Genomic DNA, 13,760 nt, shown 5'->3' on the forward strand with positions numbered 1-13,760 from the left:
CATAACAGAGGTGATAGTGTCTGGCATGGAGGCGTACATTCCTCACTCTTTTTCTCGTCCTAAACTTTCTAAACCTTGGTTTAACACAGCTTGTTCTCGTGCTATACATGATTGAGAGGTGGCCCACAAAAGGTACTCAAGCCTTCCATCACCAGAATCTCATGCACTTTATATTTCTGCCCGGAACCATGCCAAGTCTGTTCTCCAACTAGCCAAAAACTCCTTCATTAACAGAAAATGTCAAAACCTTTCAAGATCTAACTCCCCTCGCGATTTCTGGCATCTAGCCAAAAATATCTCCAATAACTTTGCTTCTTCTTCTTTCCCTCCTCTACTTCAACCAGATGGCACCACTGCTATCACATCTATTTCTAAAGCTGAACTCTTTGCTCAAACCTTTGCTAAAAACTCTACCTTGGACGATTCTGGGCTTGTTCCTCCCTCTCCTCCATCCTCTGACTACTTCATGCCACCTATTAAAATTCTTTTTAATTTTTTTTTTTTGGTGAAACTTTTGCTGTTGCCTTGGACATATCAAAAGCCTTTGATAGAGTCTGGCACAAAGCTTTGATTTCCAAACTACCCTCCTATGGTTTCTATCCTTCTCTCTGTAACTTCATCTCAAGTTTCCTTTCTGACCGTTCTATTGCTGCTGTGGTAGACAGTCACTGTTCTTCTCCTAAATCTATTAATAGTGGTGTTCCTCAGGGTTCTGTTCTGTCAGCCACTCTCTTCTTATTATTCATTAATGATCTTCTAAACCAAACTTCTTGTCCTATCCACTCCTACGCTGATGATACCACCCTGCACTTTTCCATGTCTTTTCATAGACGTCCAACCCTTCAGGAGGTAAACATATCACGCAGGGAAGCCACAGAACGCCTGACTTCTGATCTTTCTAAAATTTCTGATTGGGGCAGAGCAAACTTGGTATTGTTCAATGCCTCATAAACTCAATTCCTCCATCTATCAACTCGACACAACCTTCCAGACAACTATCCCCTCTTCTTCAATGACACTCAACTGTCCCCCTCTTCTACACTGAACATCCTCGGTCTGTCCTTTACTTATAATCTGAACTGGAAACTTCACATCTCATCTCTAGCTAAAACAGCTTCTATGAAGTTAGGTGTTCTGAGACGTCTCCGCCAGTTTTTCTCACCCCCCCAGCTGCTAACTCTGTACAAGGGCCTTATCCGTCCATGTATGGGGTATGCTTCACATGTCTGGGGGGGTTCCACTCATACTGCTCTTCTAGACAGGGTGGAATCAAAAGCTTTTCGTCTCATCAACTCCTCTCCTCTAACTGACTGTCTTTAGCCTCTTTCTCACCGCCGCAACGTTGCATATCTAGCTGTCTTCTACCGCTATTTTCATGCTAACTGCTCTTCTGATCTTGCTAACTGCATGCCTCCCCTCCTTCCGCGGCCTCGCTGCACAAGACTTTCTTCTTTCTCTCACCCCTATTCTGTCCACCTCTCTAACGCAAGAGTTAACCAGTATTCTCAATCATTCATCCCTTTCTCTGGTAAACTCTGGAACTCCCTGCCTGCTTCTGTATTTCCACCTTCCTACGACTTGAATTCCTTCAAGAGGGAGGTTTCAAGACACTTATCCACCAATTTTTGACCACTGCTTTGACCCTTTTATGGGATTGGCATTTCAGTGGGCATTTTTTTTATTAGATTTTTGTTGCCCTTGGCCAGTATCCTTCCTACATAAAAAAAATAAATAAATAAATAAATAAATGTGTAACCTGATTTTTTTCAGGTACTTTTAGAATCAATGAAGAATCTTAAGCTACAGCCTGACACTCAGTTCTTCAATATGCTTATCAAGAAACGAAATTTTAGGCAGGACATAAAGGCAGCTCAGGTGTGTATTCCCCTTTCATTTTCTTTAAACATAATAAGTAAGAACCTGAAAAATACTCTTCTTTGTTGAACTCGTATATTAACCTGATCCTGATTAACAGATGAAAGATTTTTGTGTTTCTGTTTTCTCTCCATATTAATCATGTTACATGGCATTTTACAAGAGAAATAGTTCCTGCACATGTGAAATGTTTCTTTTGGTCTATAAATAAATTTTTGCACTGAGCCTCACTAAGCAGGATGGAGTCAAAAGCTTTTCACCATATTAATTCCCTACCTTTGGCTGTCTTCATTCTCACACCCAACTGCAGTGTTGTATCTTGCTATCTTCTGGTGTCATATCCATAGTTACTGCTTTTTTTTTTGGAACTTACCAACTGCATGCCTGTCCCCATCCTTCATTCTCAACGAACTTTACTTTTTACCCATCCTCACATATGTTCTTTTTCATCTCTCTAATGTGAATTAACCAGTATATTTTCTCTTTTATCTTCTTTACTGGTAAACTCTGAAACCCTGCTTGTTTTGTAGTTTCCCCCTTACCTGTGATTTGATAAATTTCATAAGAGGAATATCAAAACATCTCTAGAGCTAAGAAGGCCTCTAATTAGGAAAGTTTTTATACCATTGGCTAATTCTAAACCTTCATAATTTTTTAATCAATTCAATTCAATTTGACTGATTAAGTTGCTATGCTTTCTTGATTCATTGTTAAGTGAATCTTAAACAAGTATGAATTTGGTGCCACACATCAATAATTTCACATGGGTGTAGGGCAGTCAGGTGTGGTAGGAGTACTTATTATGAAGGAGCCTTAATTAGCTTTGTGTGGCTGGTGAGTACTTTATCTTCTCTATTGAGGGCCAGGGGGTTAAGATCTTAAGTGGTTTGAATGAGTGTGAATGTGGAAGTTGTGTGTCTTTTCTTGCCTACACCCCTTTTTGAGGGAGGCAGCCTTGGTATATGTATGTATGTATTTATGTATGTATGTATGTATGTATGTATGAATTTAGTAACTTAATTATCACAAGAAATTGAGAAGCATAAATTTAAAAAACCATAGTCTCATTTTTATGCATGGGATAACTCTTTTGTTACACATGCTCCTCAGGAGGTGATCATCCAGATGCAGCATTACCACCTCCTTCCAGACATCATTACTTATGGATGTTTGGCACTGGGGTGTCACAACCTGCATTGTGCCTCTCAGCTCCTAAAGGATATGGATGCCAACTATTTCCAGTAAGTTTGTATTGTCACCTTAATGATAAGAACTACCTTAAAAGTTTAAGGGAAATACTAAATGTCTTCTCTGACTTTGTTATCAGTGATGGTTAATAGATTTTCCAAATATGAACTGTTCTTTTAAGCCCTTCTAAGAGATAGTAACAAACCTTGAGGTTGTAAGTGAAGTGTTCATAGCAAATCACCACTATAAATGCAAACCACATGAGAAAATGGTGTATTTTATCATAAGAAATGTTTACAGTTAAACTAAATGCCATAAAATCATGTGAAATGGTATCGTAGTGTTACTTCTTTGTTGCCATTCACAACATGTCCACACCTCAACAAGATCTTTTAGCAAAGATATATTAATTTCAAAAGGAATATACTATATGAGCTGTGATAAAAAAAAAAATAAATAAATAAATAATAATAAATAAAATATCAAGAGATTCTGGTTAAATTGTGAAGGCATTCTGTTCATAACCAAAAATGAAAGTTATTACAATACTACATAATCTTGCTACTGAAAACATAATTGTGCAGTAGCACTGACCTTAGACCATCAAAACCTGCTATCAAAAGAGCCATCAACCAAACTTGATGTCCACTCATATGTTGTAGACATTCTCCAGGGATTCAGTGGTATTGCCACCACCCAATAGGTTACTGAACAAAATGAGGTGAAATTCATGGATATAGCCGACTTCTTTTTATATAACATAATTCATTAGAACAACTTGAGGTTAATTCAGCCAACTTTTTTGTTGCCCTGCTAGCTCTTGTGTAATACTCTTCTTTAAAGTACTGTACTTTTATGTGTGTGTATAATGAAGATCGTTTGTCAGATCTTCCATTATTCTTTTTCACAATGATTGAGGATCTTTTCAAGGTGGGGCACTGCATGATTGTCTGTAAACACACTGCAATCTTCTACCTGTTTTAGTGAAGTTGTTTGAGTTATCCATGCTTTGGGCATTTTATATATGTACAAAGAGGAAAAGATAGGTGCAACCAAAATGCAGCACACATACAGTGCTAAATGTTCATTGTGTGTAGCCTCAAAGAATGCAGTCAAGATCCTAGGGAGCTGAGCTGTTATGTACAGATAAGTTTTGAAATACTTGTTAAAAATGAGTTCAGTATTCTTCTTTTACAATATGAAAAAAAAAAAAAAAACTTTCATGAATATCATTTTGTAACATAAAAACAAACAGGATAGAAGTTACATTGGAGTTATGGTGAATATGGATGTAAAACACTTTTTTTACAGACAGCCAGATGCTGTGTTTATGTTTACAATTTTGCCTACAGAAAGGGATATCTAAATTTGCTATCCTTGAAGGCCATTCTCTCAAAGCAAGAAGTGATGCCTGATCTTACTCTGAAAAATAAGCATACAGACTTCTTCAGACATGTTATTCAGTACTGTAATGCATTGTCTTCAGAAAGAACTAGATATGTGCTAAAAGGAAATCTCTACTGACTGAAGCCTTTTTAGAAGAAAAAAAGAAAAGGCTTCAAATGTGCAAGAAATATCATCACTAGATACTTGAGCATGGGAAGATGATATTTAGTGATGGAAGCACCTTGAGGCTGATGACTAGAACATTAAAGGTTGTGTGTTGGTCCAAGAGTATTTCACATTTTAGCACCAAATAACAGTAAAGACATCTTGACATTGTTAGTGTGTGGTTCATTTAGTAAACATGGACAATCTTTGTCCTGAAATGCAGTAATTGATGCTGCACTTCACATAGGAAGAACGAAATAAATATGTCATTGGCTGGGTAACTATTTAACCAAACACCTAAAGAGAATGAAAGTCTGATAATTCTTCATGAATCATACCATCAAGTTGTATTTATTGCAGTCTCTGTGTTGTATGTTAATGATTTTTGTAATTCCAGGCCCAATATAGAAATAATGACTATATTGGTCAAGAACAGTTTAGTAAAACAAGATTATGCTTTTACTGTGGCCATGCTGAAGAAGATGCAAGAAAAAGCTATATCCCCTCACGATTTCCTACTCTCCAGGCTGGAACAAGCCAGAATAAGGGCACAGAACATTCTTTTGGATGAGGTATAAACTATGGTTGGAAAAACTGAGAGAGAGAGAGAGAGAGAGAGAGAGAGAGAGAGAGAGAGAGAGAGAGAGAGAGAGAGAGAGAGAGAGAGAGAGAGAGAGAGAGAGAGAGAGAGAGAGAGAGAGAGAGAGAGAGAGAGAGAGAGAGAGAGAGAGACTATAATAAGAGAATAGGTACTTGTCTGGTGGCTACTCACTAGCCATTCTTTTCATAGCTTTTATTCAAACTAAACTTTCATAATCAGAGATGCAGTAACATATCAACAATATTTTAGAGATTTAAGTAATATATTGCATTAATTTACCCTCAGGATGAAAACAGCACCTTGATACAAGAAAAAAAGAAGAGAGCTGCAAAGATCTTTCTATCAGCCTACAAGATCTGGCTTAAGGATTCAGAGGTTCAGCTCCCTGAACATCCATGGACCCAGTACCGCTAGTGCCAAGATGACTGTCTACTTCATGGAATTACTTTAATGTGTACATACATATTTCAGTTCAGTGTTGTACAGAACTAAGTGAATTTAAGGAATTAATTGTTTTTAAATGCCTTGCCTTTGAGTATTACATGGCTTGTAACCTGCCTTCTCAATAAACTTGCATCTTTGTATATGGTGGTGGTTTCTGTCCACCTTTCTCACTAAATTTGCACTATGGCAGATGGTGGCAGCAGCGGCTGCAGCCCACCATTTTTCTTGCTAAACTCACATTACTGTTTCACTGTGTATGGTGGCAGTAGTGGCAGCTGCTGCCTGCCCTTCTCATTAAACTCACACCACTGTGTATGGTGACAGCAGCAGCAGCAGCAGCAGCAGCAGCTGCAGTCCATCCTTTTCCTCACTAAATTCACATCACTGTGTATGGTAACAGCAGCAGCACTGTGTATGGTAACAGCAGCAGTGGCTGCAGGCCACCCTTCTTGCTAAACTTTTACACCAGTCTCTATGAGTCCACATCTGGGGAGGGGACCACAAATGTCCCCAGGCTGGACTGCTCTTCTGGTATCAATCCTAAGTGTCTTGACACCGCCCCCCTCAACTTCTTCATTAACTTCTGCAACATTCATGGTTTTAGATCTAATTTTCAATCTGTAGAACACAATCTCTCCTTTACTAAACCTCATCATCTTTTCCTCACTGAAACACAGGTGTCAGAGGCAACTAACAGTAGTCCTTTTTCTGTTCCCTCCTTTCTCTATCCTCATATTCAATCCAAAGTTTGACATTGCATCAATGTGCACAATGACTCAACCTGCTCTCAAGCCCACATTCTTGAATCTTCTGAGTTTTGCACCATCTGGCTACGACTACAGAGTCACTCTCAAACTAAATTTATCTGTGCTGTATACCTCTCACATAACTCCTCTGACTATAAGAAATTCTTTGACTACTTAACTTTCAAAGTGGAGCACATTCTGACTCTCTTCCCTTTTGTGGAGATCTCCATTCTTGGAGTTTCAGTGTTCACCACCAGCTTTGCCTTTCCTCTCCATTCAATGACCTTCCTGGTGAACTAGCCTTTAACTTTGCTATCCTCCACAACCTAGAGCAATCGCTGCAACATCTTACTCATATTCTTGACCATCTTGGAGATATGCCCAACATTCTTAACCTTTTCCTAACCTCTAATCTACTTATGTTGTTACCATATCTTCTCCGTTAGCCTCCTCTGATCAGAATCTCATATCTGTATCTTGTCCTATCGCTCTAGTCCTTCCTCAGGATCCCCCTAAGCAGAGGTCCCTCTGGCATTTTGCCTCTTAGTTGGGGGAACCTGAGGAGGTATTTTGCTGATTTTCCCTGGAATGACTAATGCTTCATGTCAAAGACCTGTCTCTGTGTGCTGAGTGCATAATGGAGGTGATAGTGTCTAGCATGGAAGTGTACATTCCTCACTTTTTTCAATGTAAACATTCAAACTTTGGTTTAACATAGCCCCTTCTCATGCTATGCATGATAGAGAGGTAGCTCACAAAAAGGTACTTGAGCCTTCCATCACCAGAATCTCATGGGTTTTATATTTCTGCCTGGAATCATGCCAAATCTGTTCTCCAACTAGCCAAAAATTCCTTCATTACTAGAATGTCAAAATCTTTCAAGATCTAACTCCTGTAATGACTTCTGGCACCTAGCTAAAAACATCTCCCATAACTTTGCTTCTTTCCTTCCTTTATTTCAACCAGATGACACCTATGCCATCGCATCTATCTCTAAAGCTGAATTCGCTTAAACCTTTGCTAAAAACTTTACTTAGTTGATTCAGGGCTTGTTCCTCCCTCTCCTCCACCCTCTGACTACTTTATGCTACCTATTAAAATTCTTCACAATGATGTTTTCCATGCCTGAACTCTCCGAAGGCTTACGGACCTGATGGGGTTCCTGCTATTGTTCTCCGAAACTGCACCTCTGTGCTTGCCTAGTCAAACTCTTTCAACTCTGTCAACATCTACCTTTCCTTCTTGCTGGAAGTTTGCCTACATTCAGCCTGTTCCTAAAAAGAGTGACCATTCTAATCCCTCAAACTACTGTCCTATTGCTTTAATTTCCTGCATATCTAAAAGTTTTTTAATTTATTCTCAACCTTCTATCTGACTTCCAGTATGAATTTCATCAAGGCTGCTCTACTGGTGATCTGAGTCTTGGTCATCCTCTTTTAGGGATTATGGTGAAACTTTTGCTATTGCCTCAGACATAACAAAAGCTTTTGATAGAGTCTGGCATAAAGCTTTGGTTTCCAAACTACCCTCCTATGACTTCTATCCTTCTCTCTATAATTTTATCACAAATTTCCTTTCTGACCATTCTATTGCTGCAGTGGTAGATGGTCACTGTTCTTCTAAATCTATTAACAGTGATGTTCCTCAGGGTTCTGTCCTGTCACCCACTCTCTTCCTATTACTCATCAATAATCTTCTCAACCAAACTTCTTGTCCTATCCACTCCTACACTGATGATACCACCCTGCACTTTTTCCACATCTTTTCATAGATGTCCAACCCTTCAGGAAGTAAAGAGTTCATGCAGCGAAGCCACAGAATGCCTGACTTCTGATCTTTCTAAAATTTCTGATTGGGACAGAGCAAACTTAGTATTGTTCAGTGCCTCAAAAACTCAGTTCCTCCATCTATCAATTCAACACAACCTTCCAGACAACCATCCCCTCTTCTTCAATGACACTCAACTGCCCGTCTTCTACACTCAACATCCTCGGTCTGTCCTTTACTTATAATCTGAACTGAAAACTTCACATCTCATCTCTAGTTAAAACAGCTTCTATGAAGTTAGGTGTTCTGAGATGTTTCCACCGGTTTTGCTCACCCTTCCAGCTGTTAACTCTGTACAGGGGCCTTATCTGTTCATGTATGGACATGTTGGGGAAGGGAGAAGTTGGGGGAGGTTCCACTCATACTGCTCTTCAAGACAAAGTGGAATCAAAAGCTTTACATTTTATCAACTCCTCTTGTCTAACTGACTGTCTTCAGCCACTTTCTCATTGCTGCAAGGTTGCATCTCTTGGTATCTTCTACTATTGTTTTCATGCCAACTACTCTTCTGATCTTACTAACTGTATCCTCCTCCCATGGCCTCACTGCACAAGTTCTTCTTTCTCTCACCTCTATTCTGTCCACCTCTCTAATGCAAGAGTTAACTAGTATTCCCAATCATTCATTCCTTTCTCTGGTAAACTCTGGAACTCCCTGCCTGCTTCTGTATTTCCACCTTCCTATGCCTTGAACTCCTTTAAGAGAGAGGTTTGAAGACAATTAACCCTAATTTTTTACTACTACTTTGGACCCTATTCAGGAATTGGCATCTCAGTGGGGTTTTTTTTTATTGGGTTTTTGTTGCCCTTGGCCAGTGGCCCTCATATATATATATATATATATATATATATATATATATATATATATATATATATATATATATATATATATATATATATATATATATATATATATATATATATATATATATAAAACTCACAGTACTGTGTATGGCAGCAGCAGCAGCAGCAGTGACTACAGCCTGCCCTTCTTACTAAACTCACATCACTGTGAATGGCATCAGCAGCAGCTGCAACCCACCCTTCTCCTTACTAAACTCGCATTGCTGTCTATGGCAGTAATGGCAGCAGTGGTGGTGGGTGTAGCCTTCCCTTCAACATCACTTTGTATGGCAGTGAAGGTGGTAGTAATGGCAGTGGCAGTCCTCTCTTGTCCTCTTTAAACTTACATCACTGTATGTGGCACCAGCAGGTGCAGCCCAGCCTTCTCATCAAACTTCCATCACTGTGTATGGCAGCAGCAGTTGCAGCTCCCCTTCTCATTAAACTTGGATCACTGTGTATGGCAGCAGCAGGTGCACCCTGCCCTTCTCATTAAACTTCTTTTGACTAAGCTTGCACCACTGTGGGTGGCAGAGGTAGAGGCGGCAGCACGCTCATTCTCCCAACATTAGTGCTACCCAATTCTGTGTTTGGATTTGTAGCTCGTGAACCATCCTTACATTAGGCTTTAAATTCCCCACAATAGAGTATGACTTGGAAGCAAACTGGCCCCTCACTAGACACAATTGCATGTTAGTGGCAACCTGACTGGATATACCATATTTCATGGCTCATAAGACATGTGGGCTCATAAGTTGAACCCAGTTTTGGCACACATTGAAATAGAAAAAAAAAAAAGATAAATGAGTGGATTTAAGCTCTGAATATGAAGTGAAGGATTTCACCTGACATTTGAAGACTCTCACATACATTTAGATCATTATTAGATCCCAATATTTTGCATTTAAAAACTTTAATATTTGCAAGTAGACTATGTACCAATCCTATTGCAAGATGTAAACAAGTCCTACCTGGCATATGGCATCAGCAGTGACTGTGACAGACTACAGGGGTAATAAAGTTTGTCCTTAAGAATGTTAAAAGATAGGTGCAATTTTAATTGTATGAAAGTATGTTTTACCTCAAGGAGTAACGGTATCACACTGTAAAGAACCAAGTGAAGCTCGTCTGTGTCACCGGGTTCGGTGCACAACTGACTGTGTGTTTGTTTTGGTACATGCAATGCATGGTGCGTGGTCACTTAGGCAAATTCTTCCTGACTGGTGTCATTCTATGTGAATTACTGGTAAGTATGACCTATCATATATTGTTACCTTGAAAAGAAAGAGTTATTTTGTGGTGTAGTACCAATCATCACTTTATTTACATGTGCAAAGATGTCTCGGGTTTGATTTTAGAGCCTCTGTTGCCATAGACTTACCACCAACCACTGCCTCAATGCTGAACCTTGGCCTCATAGGACACAGCCTCATTTCCTGAGACTTTATTTATTTTTTTAGTTTATATATATATATATATATATATATATATATATATATATATATATATATATATATATATATATATATATATATATATATATATATATATATATATATATATATATATATATATATGGCAGCCTGATAAAAGGAACCAAGATGCCTGAAAGTAACTTCAAAAATACGATGGATAATTTAGAGTTCTTTAAGGTATCAGAATAGTTTTAATATACTCTTTACATATTTTTAAACATGCCTAATTATCTATCGTACACAAGAAACATAATAGCAATTGATAAAACTCAAGTCTCCACAAAAGCTGCAGCCTTGGTGCTACTTGAATTATATTATCAAATAATTATACACCATTTTAGAGGCATACTGCTATCTGAACATGGAAGAAAATACTGTATTTCCTGCCATATAAGGCATACAGCCAATTGCTGTAACTCTGAAGCGCATCACTCGATGGCCTTACCCTACATGAATAAAATTTGTGGTAAATTTGTTAAGGTAATGAATAGCTTTATGCTGAAGTCATAGCCATAATTTATAAGAGGAAAGTGGCCTTAGTTGCTTATGCTTCATGCACTTACCACAAAATACACAGCTGTGCGTGCAACCTTAACACACAGGGAGTGTTTTGTTTACCATTTCAAGTTGACAGCTGCTTGGGATAGGAGCACTGTAACTCTTCAGCCAATAGTGGAATATCTTGAATACAGAGAAAGGCAGAAACCAACATAAGGTAGTATCATAGTCATAATTGTTCAGCGACAGTTATTATCGCTGATAAACTGGTATGATATTTTCTGCTCTTCTGTGTTGGTTTGAGTTGCAGCTTGGACCAAAGCCTGATTGAGGGACAGGCTATGGAGTTCTGGGAAAAGTGGGGGCTTAATTTATTTTTTCTAAATATTCCCTGCCAAATTAAAGGTGCATCTTATACTCCAGTGCATTTTATATGGTGGGAAATATGGTATGTCAGGCAAAATACCTTCTATGTACTTTATAAGCCTAAACACACACACACACACACACACACACACACACCTATACATTGTACAGACAAGAGCTATCAACAAGGTTTTCAACCATTTTGTTATATAAAAAAAAAAAAAAAAAGCTTATGAACAACCATGATGCCTTAGTTGCCTTTCAAGTATACACCCTCCTTGGTATCTCATGCATGTATCCCAGCATCCCTTTGACTTTTCAAAATGGTCTACATTCTGGATCACCATCAACTACCTTATCTTTTATTTCTTAATTTCATACATAGTGTGAATTCTCCACCTTTCAACTCTATTTTTTTGCTTCAGAAAAAGCCAACTATAAGGATTCAAATATATAGAGAAAGATGTGAATGATACAATATTTTGAGGAGGAAAAGAGAAAAATTTAAATAAAAAATAAAAAAATTTGCTGACAAACTTGGATGATGTGAGGTTTTGTCAAAGATCTAAGAGAGAGAAAGATCCTCTATGAAACAATGGTGAATGGAATTTGCAGCTTCTCTGATCCTCGCACACAAATTTGCTCTGTCTGCAAACTATTTTCTTTCAACATCTTTGGGTGTTCTGCTTTAGATGTTCTTCCAGAGAAGAAATCACTTTCACCTTATTCCCAGCCAAACATGAAAAGCTGATATCAAAACACTCATAGTTGTAACCACATGATGATAGTGCTGTCAGCAGAAATTATCAACAGTATTTTGCTCATAAATGGACAAAGTACTTGGCTTATGACCATATTCCATTCAAAAAACAATGTCAGAAGAAAAAAATATGGTTAAAGGCAAGACTATTCTCAAAAAACTCAAAGAACCAAGAGATAAACAGTAAAACATGTATAAGTATTCTTTTATCCTATAATGCATAGCAAAGTGTGCACCATTAACAAATGTACTATAAAGTCATAAAAAAAAAAAAAACTTTGTTCTCATCCAAGTGATGAGTTCATCAATGCCATGTTAGTTACTGTAAAGAGGGGGAAAAAAAAATTGTTGGCTGGATAGCGCATTGGTCATACATCAAATACGTCCTATGCTAATTACCCCACTGTACTTAACCCCTTCTCCACACAGATGCACAAGGTGTGTCATTACTCACCCACATAACCATTTGATGAGGCACCAGGCCCATCACTCCCGTGTGTTCTATGCACTGAAAGTTTGAAATCCTGTTTTCTGATATAGGCAGAGTGGTGTGGTTTTTGTACACTTCAATCACTCAGATCTTTGGCTACATCCCCCTTCATTTGTCAGCCAATCATAAAACAATAAATAATTTCAGTACCACCCATATGGCAATTCTCCTTGCTGGCAGTAGGGGTGTCTTGATGCTGACAGTTTGTTTTTTTACATTGTGGATGATCTTTCTGACAATAGAGGGGATTATCATACCCCAGACATGGTTGATAGTGATGATGATAATGGTTCCTGTAGTGATGATGAGGCTGATGGTCCTGAGGTTGAGATGGAGATTGAGGAAGTTTGGAAGTTGACGTCAGACATGTTTCCTGGCAAGTTTCTTTCTCAGTTCTCTAGACTAAATCCTGCTCTTGGGGACTTATCACTTGTATTATTCTCTGATGCCTTCAAAATTTTCTTTGATGATGAGATGGTTGGCAAGTAAAGAGAGTTGCCCCGTTTTTTGCCGGACATCCCAAGAAAAATGGTCATATGAACAGAATTATTTGACAGCCTGTTACACATGACAACTTTTATATTTTGTTTACTCAAAATTAGTTATGAAATAAATGGATAACAAAAATAATTAAAATAATCCTTGAAAAAAATGAAAAATAATGTTAAATGGAAACCACACAGCAGCAAGCAGGGGTGGCCTGCCCTTTGTACTGTGCTGCTGGGCCCACACTGCGCACTTCATAGTGAAGGGAATTAAACATCTGTTTGGCTGATATAAAAGTTGTGTCAATGTTCCCTTTGTTTTCTAGATGTGTAAGATGAGTTTCTGCAGATATTGTTAAGAAGTGAAAGTACAACTTATTCTAAATGAAAAATACTAATATGCATTCTGAGGCTTTGTTTAGCAGTGTTATGAAATTCATTTGTGGCTGGGTGACAGATACAACAGCCACCCATGGTGGGACATGTTGATGTGGGATGTTGGATGGTGAAATTGTGAATTATACAGTTATCTTTACAAGTTTTGCAACAATACAATATTCCACAAGAAGACGAGTGGTATTAGTGGACAGGTGATTTATCAATAAACATTAC

At 38.2% G+C, this 13,760-nt stretch overlaps 2 protein-coding genes across 7 annotated transcripts in view; one reads left to right on the forward strand and one right to left on the reverse strand.

The window, feature by feature from the left end:
- Positions 1 to 5,799, forward strand: part of LOC135104935 (pentatricopeptide repeat-containing protein 1, mitochondrial-like) — a 125,067-nt gene extending 119,268 nt beyond the window's left edge. For 3 of the 4 annotated variants that reach the window (XM_064012723.1, XM_064012725.1, XM_064012726.1), the window contains 4 exons: positions 1,771 to 1,875; positions 2,986 to 3,116; positions 5,012 to 5,186; positions 5,501 to 5,799. In XM_064012723.1, the coding sequence (XP_063868793.1) occupies positions 1,771 to 1,875; positions 2,986 to 3,116; positions 5,012 to 5,186; positions 5,501 to 5,629 (540 nt within the window). In that variant the 3' untranslated portion in view covers positions 5,630 to 5,799. The remainder of the gene's footprint in view (positions 1 to 1,770; positions 1,876 to 2,985; positions 3,117 to 5,011; positions 5,187 to 5,500) is intronic. The other variant, XM_064012724.1, reaches the window with a different exon arrangement.
- Positions 5,800 to 10,720: 4,921 nt separating this feature from the next.
- The window catches only part of LOC135104940 (NADH-cytochrome b5 reductase 3-like), a 95,044-nt gene continuing 92,004 nt past the window's right edge, over positions 10,721 to 13,760 (reverse strand). For all 3 annotated transcript variants that reach the window (XM_064012742.1, XM_064012740.1, XM_064012741.1), the window contains one exon: positions 10,721 to 13,760. This exon is cut by the window's right edge and continues 2,994 nt beyond it. The gene's annotated coding sequence lies outside the window, so the exon portion shown is untranslated.

This window comes from Scylla paramamosain, chromosome 11 (genome assembly GCF_035594125.1).
Source record: "Scylla paramamosain isolate STU-SP2022 chromosome 11, ASM3559412v1, whole genome shotgun sequence".
Classification (NCBI taxonomy): domain Eukaryota; kingdom Metazoa; phylum Arthropoda; class Malacostraca; order Decapoda; family Portunidae; genus Scylla; species Scylla paramamosain.